At 35.9% G+C, this 21,811-nt stretch overlaps 3 protein-coding genes across 3 annotated transcripts; 1 reads left to right on the plus strand and 2 right to left on the minus strand.

The window, feature by feature from the left end:
• The first annotated feature begins 223 nt into the window (after window positions 1-223).
• On the plus strand, window positions 224-11,521 carry LOC133332747 (multiple epidermal growth factor-like domains protein 10). Its single transcript, XM_061541122.1, has 10 exons — window positions 224-543; window positions 694-1,233; window positions 1,304-1,414; window positions 4,490-4,756; window positions 4,820-5,374; window positions 5,435-5,530; window positions 9,459-9,644; window positions 9,738-10,307; window positions 10,977-11,174; window positions 11,239-11,521. The coding sequence occupies exons 1-10, from the start codon at window positions 224-226 to the stop codon at window positions 11,519-11,521; spliced, it is 3,126 nt and encodes a 1,041-aa protein (XP_061397106.1).
• A 1,482-nt stretch (window positions 11,522-13,003) lies between these two features.
• On the minus strand, window positions 13,004-13,430 carry LOC133332748 (epidermal growth factor-like protein 6). Its single transcript, XM_061541124.1, has 2 exons — window positions 13,282-13,430; window positions 13,004-13,211 (listed from the first exon to the last, which is right to left on the minus strand). Exons 1-2 carry the CDS (start codon window positions 13,380-13,382, stop codon window positions 13,004-13,006), a joined length of 309 nt encoding a protein of 102 aa, XP_061397108.1. The 5' UTR covers window positions 13,383-13,430.
• A 2,924-nt stretch (window positions 13,431-16,354) lies between these two features.
• On the minus strand, window positions 16,355-19,688 carry LOC133332749 (epidermal growth factor-like protein). The gene is made up of 3 exons (XM_061541125.1): window positions 19,411-19,688; window positions 16,728-17,261; window positions 16,355-16,667 (listed from the first exon to the last, which is right to left on the minus strand). Exons 1-3 carry the CDS (start codon window positions 19,686-19,688, stop codon window positions 16,355-16,357), a joined length of 1,125 nt encoding a protein of 374 aa, XP_061397109.1.
• Between the last annotated feature and the right edge of the window lie 2,123 nt (window positions 19,689-21,811).

A 21,811-nucleotide genomic window follows, 5' to 3' on the forward strand; every position in this document is an offset into this window, starting at 1 on the left:
GTTGTTTATCAAAACAATTTCTGTTATCAGTTGCTGGCGGAGGCATAGAGAATAGTATTTGTATTCCATACAAACGGTCTAGACAAATCGGAAGTTCAGGAAATAATTACAGCAGCATTTTTCATAAAACAGATTTGTAAATCGTATCGAAAACAAAAATAAAAATTAGTTTTAAACAAAACGTTAATATAGGCTAGTAATTTTCTAACGGATAAAGAAAAACATGTCCCGATTTTTTAATTGTGTTGTCGCGGGACTAATTGTGACCCTATTGGCCCAACAGTTCAGTTATATTTTCCAAACCGCAGAGGCTAAAGCCTATGATCAAAAACGTTCCACCTATACGAATCAACAGAGTTATGTTCCCAATTCGAGAAATCAATATCAACAGGAACCGGGTATGGCAGCGGGCAGATATGTTCCGAACATAGCGCAGAATTCAATTGTGGGAAATATTCAACGGCGTGGTGAAATGATGCATGGAGCGGGTGAATGTTATTCGGAGGGAGGAAATCAAACACATATGTACACCATTACAATACTGTAAGTAAATGAAATGATGTAATTCGGATTATGAATACAAAAGCAAGGCACAGAATAGAGCCGAGGTATAGGAGAGGATTTTTTAAAAATATGTTCAAAAGCCTACATCAAGGTGTTTATTTTTTAAAAATATTTTTTTTTTCATTTCAGAAACGAATCCCTTCACAAATACACCTACATCAAAATTCTAGAAAAGAAAGGCCGCCACACCACCATCAGCCTCTGCTGTCCCGGCTATGCCATCGTCCATAATTGGCAACGGGATCTGTGCGTACCGGTCTGTGAGAATTGTCGCAATGGACAATGTGTTGGACCGAATTTGTGTGATTGTTACGATGGGTTTGTACGCAATGACAATGGCGATTGTGTTTTCAGTTGTCCTCTGGGTTGTCTTAATGGTCGTTGCTATTTGGATGGTAGCTGTAAATGTGATCCTGGATATAAGCTCGATGAAACTCGAAGATTTTGTCGTCCAATTTGTAGTAAAGGTTGTGGTACAAACCCATTGCTGAATTGTACTGCTCCTGAGGTATGTGGTTGTATCAATGGTTATATTCTCACCGATGCCGGATGTAAGGCTGTGTGTGATCCCGAATGTGGTCCGGGAGGAGAGTGTAATGCATTTGGGATGTGTGAATGTAAGGCGGGCTATACGCTGAAGGATGGTGTTTGTCATGCTGTGTGTTATCAGTAAGTAGAGGGGGAGGGGAAGAGGAGGGGGTTCTTTAAATAATAATTTGAATTTCTTTACTTTTTGTAGGCCCTGCGAAAATGGCATGTGCTATAGCCGTCACCGCTGCATATGCAATCCGGGATTTATTTACATGGAGAGCACGGGGAATTGTATAGCCAAACCGGAGAAAATAAATTAGTTATAAGGTCGTTAAACATTGAAATAAAAATTAATAAAAATGAGGCTTGGATTTTAAAAGAATATTTTTCAGGGCCTCAAAAGAGGCGTGGAATTTTTAAAGAATATTTTTTAGGGGCCAACATAAGGCGTAGATTTTTAAAAGAAAAAATTTCAGAGGCTATCATAAGGCGTGGATTTTTAAAAGAAAAATTTTCAGAGGCCATCATAAGGCGTGGATTTTTAAAGGAATATTTTCGAGAGGCTACCATAAGGCGTGGATTTTTAAAGGAATATTTTCGAGAGGCTACCATAAGGCGTGGATTTTTAAAGGAATATTTTTTGAGGCTACCATAAGGCGTGGATTTTTAAAGGAATATTTTTTGAGGCTACCATAAGGCGTGGATTTTTAAAGGAATATTTTTTGAGGCTACCATAAGGCGTGGATTTTTAAAGGAATATTTTCGAGAGGCTACCATAAGGCGTGGATTTTTAAAGGAATATTTTCGAGAGGCTACCATAAGGCGTGGATTTTTAAAGGAATATTTTCGAGAGGCTTCCATAAGGCGTGGATTTTTAAAGGAATATTTTCGAGAGGCTACCATAAGGCGTGGATTTTTAAAGGAATATTTTTCAGAGGCCATCATAAGGCGTGGATTTTTAAAAGAATATTTTCGAGAGGCTACCATAAGGCGTGGATTTTTAAAGGAATATTTTCGAGAGGCTACCATAAGGCGTGGATTTTTAAAAGAATATTTTTCAGAGGCCATCATAAGGCGTGGATTTTTAAAAGAATATTTTTCAGAGGCCATCATAAGGCGTGGATTTTTAAAAGAATATTTTTCAGAGGCCATCATAAGGCGTGGATTTTTAAAAGAATATTTTTCAGAGGCCATCATAAGGCGTGGATTTTTAAAAGAATATTTTTCAGAGGCCATCATAAGGCGTGGATTTTTAAAAGAATATTTTTCAGAGGCCATCATAAGGCGTGGATTTTTAAAAGAATATTTTTCAGAGGCCATCATAAGGCGTGGATTTTTAAAAGAATATTTTTCAGAGGCCATCATAAGGCGTGGATTTTTAAAAGAATATTTTTCAGAGGCCATCATAAGGCGTGGATTTTTTAAAGAATATTTTTCAGAGGCCATCATAAGGCGTGGATTTTTAAAAGAATATTTTTCAGAGGCCATCATAAGGCGTGGATTTTTAAAAGAATATTTTTCAGAGGCCATCATAAGGCGTGGATTTTTAAAAGAATATTTTTCAGAGGCCATCATAAGGCGTGGATTTTTAAAAGAATATTTTTCAGAGGCCATCATAAGGCGTGGATTTTTAAAAGAATATTTTTCAGAGGCCATCATAAGGCGTGGATTTTTAAAAGAATATTTTTCAGAGGCCATCATAAGGCGTGGATTTTTAAAAGAATATTTTTCAGAGGCCATCATAAGGCGTGGATTTTTAAAAGAATATTTTTCAGAGGCCATCATAAGGCGTGGATTTTTAAAAGAATATTTTTCAGAGGCCATCATAAGGCGTGGATTTTTAAAAGAATATTTTTCAGAGGCCATCATAAGGCGTGGATTTTTAAAAGAATATTTTTCAGAGGCCATCATAAGGCGTGGATTTTTAAAAGAATATTTTTCAGAGGCCATCATAAGGCGTGGATTTTTAAAAGAATACTTTTCAGAGGCCATCATAAGGCGTGGATTTTTAAAAGAATATTTTTCAGAGGCCATCATAAGGCGTGGATTTTTAAAAGAATATTTTTCAGAGGCCATCATAAGGCGTGGATTTTTAAAAGAATATTTTTCAGAGGCCATCATAAGGCGTGGATTTTTAAAAGAATATTTTTCAGAGGCCATCATAAGGCGTGGATTTTTAAAAGAATATTTTTCAGAGGCCATCATAAGGCGTGGATTTTTAAAAGAATATTTTTCAGAGGCCATCATAAGGCGTGGATTTTTAAAAGAATATTTTTCAGAGGCCATCATAAGGCGTGGATTTTTAAAAGAATATTTTTCAGAGGCCATCATAAGGCGTGGATTTTTAAAAGAATATTTTTCAGAGGCCATCATAAGGCGTGGATTTTTAAAAGAATATTTTTCAGAGGCCATCATAAGGCGTGGATTTTTAAAAGAATATTTTTCAGAGGCCATCATAAGGCGTGGATTTTTAAAAGAATATTTTTCAGAGGCCATCATAAGGCGTGGATTTTTAAAAGAATATTTTTCAGAGGCCATCATAAGGCGTGGATTTTTAAAAGAATATTTTTCAGAGGCCATCATAAGGCGTGGATTTTTAAAAGAATATTTTTCAGAGGCCATCATAAGGCGTGGATTTTTAAAAGAATATTTTTCAGAGGCCATCATAAGGCGTGGATTTTTAAAAGAATATTTTTCAGAGGCCATCATAAGGCGTGGATTTTTAAAAGAATATTTTTCAGAGGCCATCATAAGGCGTGGATTTTTAAAAGAATATTTTTCAGAGGCCATCATAAGGCGTGGATTTTTAAAAGAATATTTTTCAGAGGCCATCATAAGGCGTGGATTTTTAAAAGAATATTTTTCAGAGGCCATCATAAGGCGTGGATTTTTAAAAGAATATTTTTCAGAGGCCATCATAAGGCGTGAATTTTTAAAAGAATATTTTTCAGAGGCCATCATAAGGCGTGGATTTTTAAAAGAATATTTTTCAGAGGCCATCATAAGGCGTGGATTTTTAAAAGAATATTTTATACTGTTTTAATTTTTTAGGTTCACCCTGTCTTATTTCATTTAAATTCTGACTTAAAAAAACAAAATATTGAAAACAAAATACACAACAACAAAAAGAATAAAAACAGTTGTAATCACAACAATTGAAATCTTATCAATTTTTTGCTGTTGAGTAGTCTCCAAGCTGAGATCTCTCTCGGATTCTTAGAATATTATGCAAAATTTGTTTTGCTTCAGTTTTCAATAAACTATTCTAATGAAAACAAGCCCGGGGCTAATGAAGATAATTTCAGAATTTTTTATTTTCACATTACAACATGTTTAATTTGGTCAATATTTTAAGAGGAATTCTCTATATCCTCCTCCTACAACAATTTGGTAGTATTACCTCCCTGATGATGATGGAGGAAACTGAATTTGAAGCCACATATCTACGTAGGTATCAGGAAGAACCTACGGAGGGTTACGATTACAATGAGGCTGATGATCTCGACGATCAGGAGCCATACACATTTGAGAGATTGGAACGGCGTGCCCTGTATATGCTGCCCACCGATAATCGATGGCGTGATGGCAGTCCCATTGATCCGCCGGTGGCCAAAGAGGAATGTGGCACACATGGTGATCATATGCAGTTGATATATGTTCCGTAAGTAGGGGGTGGATATGGGGACCCAATTTTCTATTATTAAAATATTTTTTTGTTTTTCAGTACCGAAGCTGTGGACAAATATTCGTGGGTAATCAAAATGACGGAAGACAAATCCCAACGTGTAACCCCGATTAAGGTCTGTTGCCCTGGCTATGGTCTGCTGCGATGGCGTGGTGAACGCCGCTGCATTCCGGTGTGTGAAAAATGTCGCAATGGCCAATGTGTGGCGCCCAATGTGTGTGAATGTTATGATGAATATGTCCGGAATGATAGTGGAGATTGTGTTTTCATTTGTCCGCTGGGTTGCCTAAATGGTCGCTGTTATCTGGATAATAGCTGTGAATGTGATCCGGGTTATAAGCTGGATGAGACGCGACAATATTGTCGTCCGATTTGCAGTAAAGGTTGTGGCAGTGATCCCTTGCATAATTGTACCGCACCTGAGGTATGCGGATGCATTGAGGGTTTCACATTGACAGATGGCGGTTGTAAACCGGTGTGTGATCCAGAATGTGGGCCGGGTGGTGAGTGCCAGGCTTTTGGCTTGACACGTATGTGTGTCTGTAGTCCTGGGTATAGGCTGCAGGATGGGGTGTGTCAATCGGATTGTTATCAGTAAGTTGAAGATGCCAATGTTCCAAAAAAGAAAAAATATTTAAAATAATCTTTTTGCAGGTCCTGTGCCAATGGTATATGCTACAATCGAAATCGCTGTATATGTAAGCCGGGCTTTGTGTATCATGAAAGGACCAGAAATTGTATACCACAATAATATAGAATTATATTTTAGGCAATAAAAAAATAAAAATATTGTTTTAAAAATCCACGCCTTATGGTAGCCTCTCGAAAATATTCTTTTAAAAATCCACGCCTTATGTTAGCCTCTCGAAAATATTCTTTTAAAAATCCACGCCTTATGTTAGCCTCTCGAAAATATTCTTTTAAAAATCCACGCCTTATGTTAGCCTCTCGAAAATATTCTTTTAAAAATCCACGCCTTATGGTAGCCTCTCGAAAATATTCTTTTAAAAATCCACGCCTTATGGTAGCCTCTCGAAAATATTCTTTTAAAAATCCACGCCTTATGGTAGCCTCTCGAAAATATTCGTTTAAAAATCCAGGCCTTATGGTAGCCTCTCGAAAATATTCTTTTAAAAATCCACGCTTTATGGTAGCCTCTCGAAAATATTCTTTTAAAAATCCACGCCTTATGGTAGCCTCTCGAAAATAATCTTTTGAAAATCCAGGCCTTATGTTAGCCTCTCGAAAATATTCTTTTAAAAATCCACGCCTTATGATGGATGGCCTCTCGAAAATATTCTTTTAAAAATCCAGGCCTTATGTTAGCCTCTCGAAAATATTCTTTTAAAAATCCACGCACGACCAAAGAAAAAAATCATAAAAAAATTATTTTTCCATTTATTTTTATTTTAATTCCAAAATACTTATTTAATACCTCCTCCCCCATGTCCCCCGCCCGGCAATGGGTTGACAATCGTTGTCGGTCAACGAAAAACCCTTAACACATCCACACACATCTGGTGCCGTACAATTATGCAAAGGATTTGCCCCACAGCCGGCACGACATATGGGACGACAAAATTGTCCTGTCTCATCGAGCTTATGACCTGAGTTGCATAAACAGCTACCGGTCAGTAGATTACAGCGACCATTCAGGCAAGATATGGGGCAGGTGAAGACACAATCTTTATTATCACTCAGCACATAGCCATCGTAACATTGACACACTTCGGGAGCAATACATTTGCCATTATGGCAGGCATGGCAATAGGGTTGACATAGGGTATTGCCCATAAGGCGTACCGGACCAAAGTGCGGACAGCAAATTTCTATCAGCACGGTATTGTCCAACTCGTTCTTTTTGATGACGGCTGGCCATTCGTAGCGTTTGATGTCCTCGGATCTGAAAAAAATGGGGAAAGAAAAATAATTTGTATAAAATCCACGCCTTGCTGTGACCCTTGAAAAATAATTTTTATAAAATCCACGCCTTGCTGTGACCCTTGAAAAATATTTTTTAAAAAATCTACGCCTTGTGTTGACCTTGAAAAATAATTTTTAAAAGATCTCCCCTTTTACCTTATCCATTTCAAGCACTTATGTTGTTTCCTGTCCACCGGTGTTATGTCCTTGTACTTCGTTGCCCGCCGATTCGTTTTCCGATGCTGAAATTGTTCCCGCCCATAGGTGATGGCGCCATGCCAACGATTTCCACTTGGCCGTGAATTTGAGGCCGCATTTTCGGCATCTTCTTCTTCCTGTTTTTTGCGAACATTTTTCACACATGAACTCTCCGTGGCCTCTAGGAGAAATGGTTTGGGTTTTATGGTTGGCTTTCGCACTGAGGCACCACTCTGGAAGTTGGGATGCTGGCGTTCAATTGGAATCGGAATTGAGGGCAGAGGCTTATAACGATGACCCTTTGGTAGTAGTGGTGTTGTTGGTATATCGTCTATGTGACCGGTATATAAACGATCCGAAAGGGTCCAATGAAAATTTAAAATTACTAGGGCCAAGCAAATATTTTTCATTTTTGGGAAAAATTTCCGAATTTGAAATTTCCGAATGTTTAGGTCGGCGTAAAATGAAATAGACTAATCATGTTTTTGGGCTTGGTTTTGGAATTGTTATTTTGGGAGAAATTTTTGAAATTTTGTTTATTTGGTTTTTATTGTTGTTGTTGTTTCTGTCTGCTCTTGACCCTTGATGTTGGGTTGGTTCCGCCTTATCACCACTTACAAATCTATGTACTGAGCATTTTTGGAGATTTTTGGGTTGAGCCGAAAAGAATTTAAAGTGACCAGCAAGGTCGACAAGTCAATACCTTATACTACACAAGAGGTGGCATTAAAAAGTCCTGGATTCTTTAAAGACCTGGCCTATATTTTTCAAGGGCCAACACAAGGCTTGGATTTTATAAAAAATATTTTTGCAAGGTTTCCTTATATCCTTACCTTATCCACTTCGTACATTTGTGTAAATTCCTCTCCACTGGTGAAATGTCCCTCACCTTAGTACTACGACTGCTGTGCTGTTTATGTTTGAAACGATCACTGCCATAGACCACGGAACCATGCCAACGATTACCACTCGGTTTATATTCCTTTTGGGGATTTTCACGTTCCTCTGCCGCCTTCCTCTTATGATAATTCCTCACACACATACCCTCTGTTGTTGAGGCGAACACTTTTGGTTTTCTAGTGGCCTTTCGCATGGGTGGATGAAAATTCGGATGACGCCAATCCTCATCGTATGGTTTGATACGTATCTCATTCTGATCGATATCATCGATGTAGTCGCTATATAGACGATCTCCCAATATCGTATTCACGAATATGGCTAAGCAGAATAATTTGCAATTTTGCATTTTTACAATTCGGGATTATGCTTTTTGTGTGAGATTTACAAATAAACTGATCGATACTTTGCTTAGCTAATCAAATATGGACCCCTTTTTTAATCAGCGGCATTTCTAAACTTGACCTTTAAATGCAGTTATGTTATGTGATTTAAAAAAAAAGTGTAGTGATCATATGCAGGGTATTTTCATTCATGTCTAATAAATTGATTAGCAATTATCTGAAAACTAAATAATTTTTTATAAAAAACACTTGGAGGTATGTCTAGATAGGTCCTATAGAAAAATTCCTCGGGCACATGGAATATTCTTTTTTCTATACAAAATTAGGGCTAATTTTTTTAGAAATTATGGTTAGAGCCTATCCATAAGGCGTGGATTTTTCGAAAGTTATTTTTAGGGCCTATCCATAAGGCGTGAATTTTTCCCCAGGCCTCCTGAGGACTCTTTTTCTATAGAAAAAAATTCCTCAGGCCTCCTGAGGACTCTTTTTCTATAGAAAAAAATTCCTCAGGCCTCCTGAGGACTCTTTTTCTATAGAAAAAAATTCCTCAGGCCTCCTGAGGACTCTTTTTCTATAGAAAAAAATTCCTCAGGCCTCCTGAGGACTCTTTTTCTATAGAAAAAAATTCCTCAGGCCTCCTGAGGACTCTTTTTCTATAGAAAAAAATTCCTCAGGCCTCCTGAGGACTCTTTTTCTATAGAAAAAAATCCTCAGGCCTCCTGAAAACTCTTTTTCTATAGAAAAAAATTCCTCAGGCCTCCTGAGGACTCTTTTTCTATAGAAAAAAATTCATCAGACCTCCTGAGGACTCTTTTTCTATAGAAAAAAATTCATCAGGCCTCCTGAGGACTCTTTTTCTATAGAAAAAACTTCATCAGGCCTCCTGAGGACTATTTTTCTATAGAAAAAACTTCATCAGGCCTCCTGAGGACTCTTTTCCTATAGAAAAAACTTCATCAGGCCTCCTGAGGACTCTTTTTGTATGGAAAAAAATTCATCAGGCCTCCTGAGGACTCTTTTCTATAGAAAAAAATCCTCAGACCTTTCTCAGAGTAATATTTTCATTATTGAATCTAAAATACCAACTTCTTTGTAGGGTACCTAGTGATAATCTCCTCTCATTTCATGCTTCTCCTCATAATCTACGTCTTATCAGTAGGCAAATGAAAACATTCCAGAGAATCTCTCCCAAAAAAACTCAATGCGATTATCTTCAGTTACTCTGCGGACCTTACCCACTGAAGACAAATACACAATTGATACGGAATCGGGATCCATGTGAAAACTATGACGAATCGTCGAATATTTGATATTAGTTCACCAACATCGGTGAAAATCGTCTTATCGCTGGTATTTCTATGTGCCACCACTTTCAATTGTATACAAACGGAAAATCTACGATTCACTACGACAACAACAACAAAACAACCATTTATAAGATCACCGGGTCTGTCATTGCCCCGCAAGGACTTTAATCCGGCGAAATGTAAAAAAGAAGTGCCGTAAGTGGGAGTTTGATTTAAGAGAGTGCATGAGAGAGAAGGGAGTGAGAGGGGACCAGAGAGAGTAAAATATTTTCGTTTGTTTATTTCCAGGGCCATATTTTTCCAATACGAAAAAGATGTACCGATTCGTGGCAACAGCAGTACCGGCAATCCAAATTACAATGAAATCGATGTCTGCTGTCCGGGCTATAAACGTTACGATTTCGACTGGAGCAAATGTGTACCGGATTGTGGCAATAAATGTTTGAGAAATGGCTTCTGCCTGGATGGAGGTGTGTGCCAGTGCTTCGATGAATTTGTTTTGAATCATCGCAACGATTGTGTACCCACTTGCCCCTTGGGATGTCCGAATGGTCGATGTTATCTAAATGGAACGTGTGTTTGCAATACGGGCTATGAATTGGATCCGACAAAGAAATATTGTGTGCCGATTTGCGAAATGGGTTGCGGCAGGAATGAAGTTTGTGTCGAGCCCAATAAGTGTCAATGTGAGGAGGGTTATTCGAGATCGCCACATCATGAATTGGCCAAGATAGGATGCCAACCAGTTTGTATTCCCGATTGTGGGTTTGGTTATTGTGCGGGGCCGAATCAATGTGAATGTTTTGCCGGTTATGGGAAGAAGACGAACGGAACGGTGTGTGAATATTTGGGATTTTTGTGAGTATTTATTTGGAGTAATCAGAAGTGTCCTTAGGGTACTGACGGGACCTGAGGAGTTCTCAAAGGGCCTGAGGTGTTTTTTCTATTTTATTTTTTTTTTTTTTGTAGAAACAAGAGCCCTCAGGGTACTAAGGAATTTTTTCTATAAAAAAAGAGTCCTCAGGGGGCTTGGGGAAATTTCTTCTATAGAAAAAAGAGTCCTCATGTGACCTGAGGATTTTTTTCGATAGAAAAAAGAGTCCTCATGTGACCTGAGGAATTTTTTTCTATAGAAAAAAAGAGTCCTCAGGGGGCCTGAGGAATTTTTTCCTATAGAAAAAAGAGTCCTCAGGGGGCTTGGGGGAATTTCTTCTATAAAAAAAGAGTCCTCAGGGGACTTGGGGAAATTTCTTCTATAAAAAAAGAGTCCTCAGGGGGCCTGAGGAATTTTTTTCTATAGAAAAAAGAGTCCTCAGGGGGCCTGAGGAATTTTTTTCTATAGAAAAAAGAGTCCTCAGGGGGCCTGAGGAATTTTTTTCTATAGAAAAAAGAGTCCTCAGGGGGCCTGAGGAATTTTTTTCTATAGAAAAAAGAGTCCTCAGGGGACCTGAGGAATTTTTTTCTACAGAAAAAAACATTACTGAGTTTTTTTTCTAATCCCCTCTCATTTTCCTTTGTCTCCTACAGACGCTGCGACAATGGCTTCCAGGTGCGTGGTCCCAAGTGCATTTGCCAGGAGGGTTATCGCTATGATGAGAATACCACTTCCTGCCTCCCAGACTGTGGCGATGACTGCGAAAATGGTGTTTGCATATCACCGGGGATTTGCCGCTGTTTTAATGGCTATAAGCGGAATGGTCCCAAGTGTGAGGCGATTTGTGAACAGTAGGTACCTCCCTTCGATTTGGATACAACAGAAACCCATAATAAATTCGAATTCTTTTTTCAGTGGCTGTGGTTATTATGGCAAATGTATTGCACCCGGAGTTTGTGGCTGTTCCATCACTGATGGTCCCTTTAAATCCTATCAAAAATGTGAATTAGGTTATTGCACGTCGAAGGGTCGTTGTCGCTGCCAGACGGGTACAACGCGTTTCATCAATCAGTGTCTTTCACCGGATAAGGTTACCACCTATGCGACAATGCATCATCAGAAATTAAACGATGATTTTTTGGATGAATTTAATTTATTAATTGGTAGATATTTTAATTTTACTGCGGATATGAAATAGGCGGATTTTATTTTTAATAAAAATTTGAAAAAATTATTTGAAAAATCCACGCCTTATGGATGGCTTGGAAAAAAATTATTTAAAAAATCCACGCCTTATGGATGGCTTGGAAAAAAAATTATTTAAAAAATCCACGCCTTATGGATGGCTTGGAAAAAAATTATTTAAAAAATCCACGCCTTATGGATGGCTTGGAAAAAAATTATTTAAAAAATCCACGCCTTATGGATGGCTTGGAAAAAAATTATTTAAAAAATCCACGCCTTATGGGTGGCGTAGAAAAAAAATTATTAAAAAATCCACGCCTTATGGGTGGCTTAGAAAAAAAAAAATTAATTAAAAAATCTACGCCTTATGGATGGCTTGGAAAAAAATTATTTAAAAAATCCACGCCTTATGGATGGCTTGGAAAAAAATTATTTAAAAAATCCACGCCTTATGGATGGCTTGGAAAAAAATTATTTAAAAAATCCACGCCTTATGGATGGCTTGGAAAAAAATTATTTAAAAAATCCACGCCTTATGGATGGCTTGGAAAAAAATTATTTAAAAAATCCACGCGTTATGGATGGCTTGGAAAAAAATTATTTAAAAAATCCACGCCTTATGGATGGCTTGGAAAAAAATTATTTAAAAAATCCACGCCTTATGGATGGCTTGGAAATTTTTTTTAAAAAATCCACGCCTTATGGATGGCTTGGAAAAAAATTATTTAAAAAATCCACGCCTTATGGATGGCTTGGAAAATTTTTTTAAAAAATCCACGCCTTATGGATGGCTTGGAAAAAAATTATTTAAAAAATCCACGCCTTATGGATGGCTTGGAAAAAAATTATTTAAAAAATCCACGCCTTATGGATGGCTTGGAAAAAAATTATTTAAAAAATCCACGCCTTATGGATGGCTTGGAAAAAAATTATTTAAAAAATCCACGCCTTATGGATGGCTTGGAAAAAAATTATTTAAAAAATCCACGCCTTATGGATGGCTTGGAAAAAAATTATTTAAAAAATCCACGACTATGAAAGAATCTGAAAAATGTTGGTTTTGTTGAGGTTTCACTGTCCATATTATAAATAATGTATAGCATACTTTTAGGCATCTGCATAAATAATTTATTTCATATCCCCTGTCCATGTGTTGCCGATGTTAACATCAGCTTATTATCGCACATGAACTTTGTCAATGCAATCTCCGCCTATGGTCCGGCCATGTCATGGCTCATATTATTTTTTTGTGTATTTTTATTATGGAGAGCATTTAAAGAAAAATCGGACAGACACACACATAAATTAAAATAACAATGACATAGTTTCATTTTTGTTGATATTTGGGGAGTGGGGAACACACACATCTTATCATCATGGAATAAAATAAGAAAATAATATTTCAAAAATAATGTTTTTTATAATTAAATATTTTTTATTTCCTAATTGCCTTATTTTTATGTCATAGCCTAGCCAGTCCATTTGGGTCGGGATATTAATAAAAGGTAATGCAGCGGCCATTTTCACGCTTGTAACCCGGATAGCATTCACAGTAATCGGGCGCCACACATATGCCATTATTGCAGTCATTATTACATATCGGATCACATCTCACAGCGTGACGTACCAGACGATTACGTTTATAGCCCGGACAGCAATACGACACCGTACGCATGCGAACTTCGGGATCATTTACCTTGGCTCTGGAAGAAGGTTAAGGAAAAGTTAGTTGATTTTTAGGAAATGTAAATCCCTTTTGATATCCGAACATACTCCACTTGTTTATAGCAAATACCCGCCGACATGGTACTCCTCACATCCATAATAAATAGTTCACGTTCACTAGGCGCGTTCATTTTCCAAAATTGGCCCATTGTCACCCCAAAACTTATACACAACAAAAGAAAATATTTCAAATTGAATAACATCGTACAATTAAGATCGACGGCGACAACGACTACGGACGAACCAACAACAAATTAAAGTAAAAGCGAAATTTTAAATAAAATTTCAAGACCTAACTTGTGCAGTGTCTAAATAATTATGACTGCTCCGAGTGTTTGGATTTACTCAGAGGTTTCAAATAACAAATTTTTTTGTTTTTGTGTTGTCGTTGTTTTTGTTTCTTTATTTTTGTTCCCTATTCTTATCAGTTTAATGCGTTCTTTCACCAGCGTTCTTGTGTTTTCTTAATTTTTTTTATATTTTTAAAATACATATATTTTATTTAAGAGTAATTCAATACCAACGAGAGCGCTCTCATTAAAAGAGAAACACTTTATAGGGATGTCAAGTGTAGATTTTTTAAATCATTTTTTCCAAGCCATCCATATGGCGTGGATATTAAAAATTATTTTTCCCAAGCCGCCCATAAGGCATGGATTTTTTAAATCATTTTTTTTTCAAAGCCATCCATAAGGCATGGACTTTTTAAATAATTGATTCCATGCCAACCATAAGGCGTGGATTTTTTAAATAATTGTTTTCCAAGCAACCCATAAGGCGTGGATTTTTAAATAATTTTTTTCCAAGCCATCCATAAGGCGTGGATTTTTTCAATAATTTTTTTTCCAAGCCACCCATAAGGCGTGGATTTTTTAAATATGTTTTTTTCTAAGCTATCCATAAGGCGTGGATTTTTTTAAATAATTGTTTTCCAATCCACCCATAAGCGTGGATTTTTTTTAAATAATTTTTTTCCAAGCCACACACATTTTTTTCCAAGCGTGGATTTTTTAAATATTTTTTTCCAAGGCTACAAAAGGCGTGGATTTGTATACCCTTCACCACACTGTGGTACAGGGTATTATGGCTTTGTGCATATGTTTGTAACAGGCAAAAGGAATCGAGATAGACCCATGGTTCCCTTTAGAATATGCATAGAATCACTTTCTGTGTCGAGTAATGCATGTCCGTCCGTCCGTCTGTCGTTCGTCCGTCTGTTGATGTTAACTTGTAAACAAAGTACAGGTTGCTTTTATAATCCGAATCGGATGAAATTTGCCACAACTCATCCCTCATACCCTACTGAAATTGGGAATAATCGATTCGGATTAAGATATAGTTCCCATATATATTTTCGTGCGAGTTAAGGTAAATGGAGCACAAAAGTCCCTAAATATCTTTCGATTTGCACGAAATTTGACACAGCGCACTGCATTAAACCCGGAATGATGTGTGCTAAGTTTCGTAAAGATAGGTTCAGATTTAGATACAGCTCCCATATATAGTTTCGTCTGATTTTAGGTAAATGATGCACCAACGCCCCTGATAATCATTCGATTTGCACAAAATTTGGCACAGCGTACTTAATTAAGTCTAGAATGGTATGCGCTAAGTTCCGTGAAAATCGGTTCAGATTTAGATATAGCTCCCATATATATTTTCGTCCGATTTAAGGTAAATGGTGCAACAATGTCTCTATATATCTTTCGATTTGCACGAAATTTGGCACAGAGTACTAATATAAATCTAGAATGATGTGTGCCAAGTTTCGAGAAAATCGGTTCAGACTTAGATATAGCTCAGATATATATTTCCTATTAAATGTAAATGATGTACCAATGTCCCTATATATCTTTCGATTTGCACGAAATTTGATACAGAGTACTGAATTAGGTCCAGAATGATGTGTGCTAAGTTTCGTGAAAATCGGTTCAGATGTAGATATAGCTCCGATATATATTTTCGTCCGATTGAATGTCAATGGGGCACCAAAGTCCCTATATATCTTTCGATTTGCACGAAATTTGGCATAGCGTAATTAATTAGGTCTAGAATGATATGTGTTAAGTTTCCTGAAAATCGGTCCACATTTAGATATAGCTCCCATATATATTTTCTTCCGATTTTATGTAAATTGTGCACTTGTGTGTCCGATTGCCACACAATTTTGTACAATGAACTGTAGTTAATCTCTGCTAAGTCTCATTGAAATCGGTTCAGATTTACAAATATTATTACTGAAAACTACAATATCCGGCCAACAAATTGGGACCCCTTACAAATTACTTCTAAATTTTCATAGCAAATCCTTTACACAATTCTTAGAAAATCCATAAGGGGGGAGCCTTTACAAATTCCATTGCTGAAAACTACAGTGCCCGGCCAACAAATTGGGACCGTTTACAAATTTATTCTAAATTTTCATAGCAAATCGATAAGGGGACCCTTTGAACATTTCTTAGAAAATCCATAGGGGGGACTCTTTACAAATTTCTTAGAAAGTCCATAAGGGGGGACCCTTTACAAATTTCTTAGAAAATCCATAAGGGGGGCCCTTTAAAATGTTATTGCTGAAAACTACAATGTCCGGCCAACAAATTGGGACCCTTTACAAATTACTTCTAAATTTTCATAGCAAATCGATAAGGGGGGACCCTTTACAAATTTCTTAGAAAATCCATAAGGGGGCCCTTTACAAATTTCTTAGAAAATCCATAAGGGGGACCCTTTACAAATTCTATTGCTGAAAACTACAGTGTCCGGCCAACAAATTGGGACCCTTTACAAATGGCTTCTAAATTTTCATAGCAAATCGATAAGGGATAAGGACCCTTTAAACATTTCTTTGAAAATCCATAAAGGGGGACCCTTTACAAATTTTATTGCTGAAAACTACAGTGTCCGGCCAACAAATTGTTTAAAAATTGCTTCTAAGGGTTCATATAGTCGGCCCCGTTCCGCTTTACTACTTTCCTTACTGTTTTTTTTTTTCATGGTTTTTTCCAATTATTTTTTTAAAGGCAAGAAATTTTTTAAATAAGAATTTCGAGGGGCTACCATAAGGGGTAGGTTTTTTAATACATTTTTATTTTTACAAGGAAATTTTTAATACAATTCAAACTCAATTTGCCGGATTACAATAGTAACGTCCCTTAATACCGCTCTTTATAAAGCCAGGATTACAGGAACAGAAATTAGGTGCTGAACAGTAGCCGTTGGGACATCCTTGAGGACAATGGGGGACACACATATTCGAGTGGTTTTCATCCGGAACATAACCCGGTTCACATTCACATTTATTGGGTGCCGAACACACACCATTCACACATGGCACATCACAACGAGGATTACATTTAATGCCCGAACGATCCAATTCGGAACCGACGGGACAGGAACAGGTGTCGGGGGCAATGCAGAAACCTTTGTCACAGCCACTGGAAATATTTTTAGAAATTAAGACAAATAAAGGAAATATTTTTCTTCTTCGAACTTACAGCGAGCACACAGGTTCACAAACATCTCCCACCTTGGTATATCCCGTATGACAGCTACACAATCCGGGTGCGGTACATTTACCATTCTGACAATTCTCACATTGCGGTTCACAGGTACCCACAGCGGTTAGACGATAACCCTTTTCACATTCACACTGATTGGGTCCAATGCATTTTCCGAATTTACATTCACTCTCACAAGCGGGTACACAAAATTTACCCTGCTTCGGTTCTAATGTATAGCCCGATTTACACTGACACTGTCCATCATCTGTGCACACCCCGTTTTCACAGCCAATGGGGCAGGTGGTGACACATTTACCCACACTGTTGCGTACATGACCAGGAATGCAGACACATTGATTGGGCGCCACACAAATACCATTGGGACAATCATCCTCACAGATGGGATCACATTTCTTGAAAACATGAGGGTTCCGCTCATAGCCTTCGCAGCACACTTGGATTGTGCTCATGCCGGGCGATGTGCCATTGCTGACGGGCTCTTGACCATTTTTGACCAGGGTGGAGGTGCTAGAATGGGAAGCAAAAAATGAATATAAATTTAATGATTTTTAATGTCTTCAGGGGCTACCATAAAGCCTGGATTATTAAAATAATTTTTTTCAAGGGCTATCTGTGGCGTGGCCCTTTTAAAATATTTTTTTTCAAGGGCTATCTGTGGCGTGGCCCTTTTAAAATAATTTTTTTCAAGGGATTTTTAAAATAATTTTTTTTCAAGGGCTATCTGTGACGTGGCCTTTTTAAAATATTTTTTTCTGAGGCTTGGATTTTTAAAATAATTTTTTTCAAGGGCTATCTGTGGCGTGGATTTTTAAAATATTTTTTTTTTCAAGGGCTATCTAAAGCGTGGATTTTTAAAATATTTTTTTTTCAAGGGCTATATAAGGCGTTCATTTTTAAAATAACTTTTTCTTCAAGAGCTATCTAAGGCGTGAATTTTTAAAATATTTTTTTTCAAGGGCTATCTAAGGCGTGGATTTTTAAAATAATTTTTTTCAAGGGCTATAAGGCGTGGAAATTTTTAAAATAATTTTTTTCAAGGGCTATGGAACGTGGATTTTTAAAATAATTTTTTTCAAGGGCTATCTAAGGCGACGGATTTTTAAAATAATTTTTTTCAAGGGCTATGGAACAACCGTGGATTTTTAAAATAATTTTTTTCAAGGGCTATCTAAGGCGTGGATTTTTAAAATATTTTTTTTCAAGGGCTATCTAAGGCGTGGATTTTTAAAATATTTTTTTCAAGGGCTATATAAGGCGTGGATTTTTAAAATAATTTTTTTCAAGGGCTATCTAAGGCGTGGATTTTTAAAATAATTTTTTTCAAGGGCTATCTAAGGCGTGGATTTTTAAAATAATTTTTTTCAAGGGCTATCTAAGGCGTGGATTTTTAAAATAATTTTTTTCAAGGGCTATCTAAGGCGTGGATTTTTAAAATAATTTTTTTCAAGGGCTATCTAAGGCGTGGATTTTTAAAATAATTTTTTTCAAGGGCTATCTAAGGCGTGGATTTTTAAAATAATTTTTTTCAAGGGCTATCTAAGGCGTGGATTTTTAAAATAATTTTTTTCAAGGGCTATCTAAGGCGTGGATTTTTAAAATAATTTTTTTCAAGGGCTATCTAAGGCGTGGATTTTTAAAATAATTTTTTTCAAGGGCTATCTAAGGCGTGGATTTTTAAAATAATTTTTTTCAAGGGCTATCTAAGGCGTGGATTTTTAAAATAATTTTTTTCAAGGGCTATCTAAGGCGTGGATTTTTAAAATAATTTTTTTCAAGGGCTATCTAAGGCGTGGATTTTTAAAATAATTTTTTTCAAGGGCTATCTAAGGCGTGGATTTTTAAAATAATTTTTTTCAAGGGCTATCTAAGGCGTGGATTTTTAAAATAATTTTTTTCAAGGGCTATCTAAGGCGTGGATTTTTAAAATAATTTTTTTCAAGGGCTATCTAAGGCGTGGATTTTTAAAATAATTTTTTTCAAGGGCTATCTAAGGCGTGGATTTTTAAAATATTTTTTTTCAAGGGCTATCTAAGGCGTGGATTTTTAAAATAATTTTTTTCAAGGGCTATCTAAGGCGTGGATTTTTAAAATAATTTTTTTCAAGGGCTATCTAAGGCGTGGATTTTTAAAATAATTTTTTTCGAGGGCTATCTAAGGCGTCGATTTTTAAAATAATTTTTTTCAAGGGCTATCTAAGGCGTGGATTTTTAAAATAATTTTTTTCAAGGGCTATCTAAGGCCTGGATTTTTAAAATAATTTTTTTCAAGGGCTATCTAAGGCCTGGATTTTTAAAATAATTTTTTTCAAGGGCTATCTAAGGCGTGGATTTTTAAAATAATTTTTTTCAAAGGCTATCTAAGGCGTGGATTTTTAAAATAATTTTTTTCAAGGGATATCTGAGGCTTGGATTCTTAAAATAATTTTTTTCAAGGGCTATCTAAGGCGTGGATTTTTAAAATAATATTTGTTTGTGTCACTGTTTTTCACTAAGTTTGAAAGCATTATTTAAAAAAACATATTTCCCCACCACCCTATGACACAATAACGCACACGACTTTATCAGCATTTCTAAGAAATTCAGATCACGTTGGGTCACTTGACATTCAATATTTTCTAAATATTAATCAGAACAAAACAAAAAAATTCAAAACTTACGGTACTTCTTTGAAACATATACCCGATGCAATACCAGCCCGGGTCTTATTAATAAACTCAGCTGTGGCATCCAAAATCTGAGGCTGGGGAGATGGTGTGGGTTTCACCACCAACGATTCACCTTGATAATATTCCGCAGGTTTGTAATTGCCATTATAACGTTCATAAGCACTTCCAGCCTGGTATTGATGATTATAATTCAATTGTTCCGTTTGTTGGGCGGGTGGTGGAGGTTGACGTGTCTTAATACCGGTTTTATATTGGCCCAAAACACCCATCGATAGTGTACATAGGGTACAAAAAATTATTAGAAATTTCATTTTAAAAATTTGTTTTGGTTTTCAAAATACCACGACCGTTTTCAACAATAGCCACAATACGACTGAAATTATCGCAAAATTTCACATTGAAATTCAATTCAAGAAAATAGGTTTTGGATTTGTTTTGTTTTTTTTTTTTTCATTTTTTGTATTTAGTTTTGAATGCAAATCTGTTTTGGTTTTAATCATCATTTTTTATGTTTAGAGATTCAATATTTGTTGTTTTTTTTCTATTAAGATTTGATTTATTTCAAACTGAGATCATTTGTTTGGTTTGGGGTTGGTTAGTCATGTTTCATTCGAATCAGTTGTGGGATATATTTCAAATAAATCGATTTTGAGTCGCTCTTAGTGATTGGCGGCTGGTTTGTGTTTCTTCGTGTTGTTGTTTTCCTGTCACTTCTGATTGTTAATTGATTTATTCAATATTTCTTTGCTATCTCAAAATACTGGTTTTAACTTTGTTGAATGAGATTTATGTTATAAATTGTTTTATCACAACTCAAAAGGAATTCTGGGAAATAATTATAACGTCACATAACAATTGATGTAATAAAAAATATTCTTTTAAAAATCCACGCCTTATGATGGATGGCCTATGAAAAATATTCTTTTAAAAATCCACGCCTTATGATGGATGGCCTATGAAAAATATTCTTTTAAAAATCCACGCCTTATGATGGATGGCCTATGAAAAATATTCTTTTAAAAATCCACGCCTTATGATGGATGGCCTATGAAAAATATTCTTTTAAAAATCCACGCCTTATGATGGATGGCCTATGAAAAATATTCTTTTAAAAATCCACGCCTTATGATGGATGGCCTATGAAAAATATTCTTTTAAAAATCCACGCCTTATGATGGATGGCCTATGAAAAATATTCTTTTAAAAATCCACGCCTTATGATGGATGGCCTATGAAAAATATTCTTATAAAAATCCACGCCTTATGATGTATATGTAGGTCTTAAAAATTCCTTTTAAAAAATCCACGCCTATATGTAGGTCTTAAAAATTCCTTTTAAAAAATCCACGCCTATATGTAGGTCTTAAAAATTCCTTTTAAAAAATCCACGCCTATATGTAGGTCTTAAAAATTCCTTTTAAAAAATCCACGCCTATATGTAGGTCTTAAAAATTACTTTTAAAAAATCCACGCCCTTATAAAAAATCCACGTAGGTCTTAAAAATTCCTTTTAAAAAATCCACGCCTATATGTAGGTCTTAAAAATTACTTTTAAAAAATCTTAAAAATTCCTTTTAAAAAATCCACGCCTATATGTAGGTCTTAAAAAACTTTTAAAAAATCCACGCCTATATGTAGGTCTTAAAAATTCCTTTTAAAAAATCCACGCCTATATGTAGGTCTTAAAAATTCCTTTTAAAAAATCCACGCCTATATGTAGGTCTTAAAAATTACTTTTAAAAAATCCACGCCTATATGTAGGTCTTAAAAATTCCTTAAAAAAAAATTCCTTTTAAAAAATCCACGCCTATATGTAGGTCTTAAAAATTACTTTTAAAAAATCCACGCCTATATGTAGGTCTTAAAAATTCCTTTTAAAAAATCCACGCCTATATGTAGGTCTTAAAAATTCCTTTTAAAAAATCCACGCCTATATGTAGGTCTTAAAAATTACTTTTAAAAAATCCACGCCTATATGTAGGTCTTAAAAATTCCTTTTAAAAAATCCACGCCTATATGTAGGTCTTAAAAATTCCTTTTAAAAAATCCACGCCTATATGTAGGTCTTAAAAATTACTTTTAAAAAATCCACGCCTATATGTAGGTCTTAAAAATTCCTTTTAAAAAATCCACGCCTATATGTAGGTCTTAAAAATTACTTTTAAAAAATCCACGCCTATATGTAGGTCTTAAAAATTAAAAACTTTTAAAAAATCCACGCCTATATGTAGGTCTTAAAAATTACTTTTAAAAAATCCACGCCTATATGTAGGTCTTAAAAATTACTTTTAAAAAATCCACGCCTATATGTAGGTCTTAAAAATTCCTTTTAAAAAATCCACGCCTATATGTAGGTCTTAAAAATTCCTTTTAAAAAATCCACGCCTATATG

The sequence above is a fragment of the Musca vetustissima genome, unplaced genomic scaffold, assembly GCF_032173495.1.
Source record: "Musca vetustissima isolate MV318-11 ecotype Yass unplaced genomic scaffold, APGP_CSIRO_Mvet_v1 utg9143, whole genome shotgun sequence".
In the NCBI taxonomy this organism is placed as follows: domain Eukaryota; kingdom Metazoa; phylum Arthropoda; class Insecta; order Diptera; family Muscidae; genus Musca; species Musca vetustissima.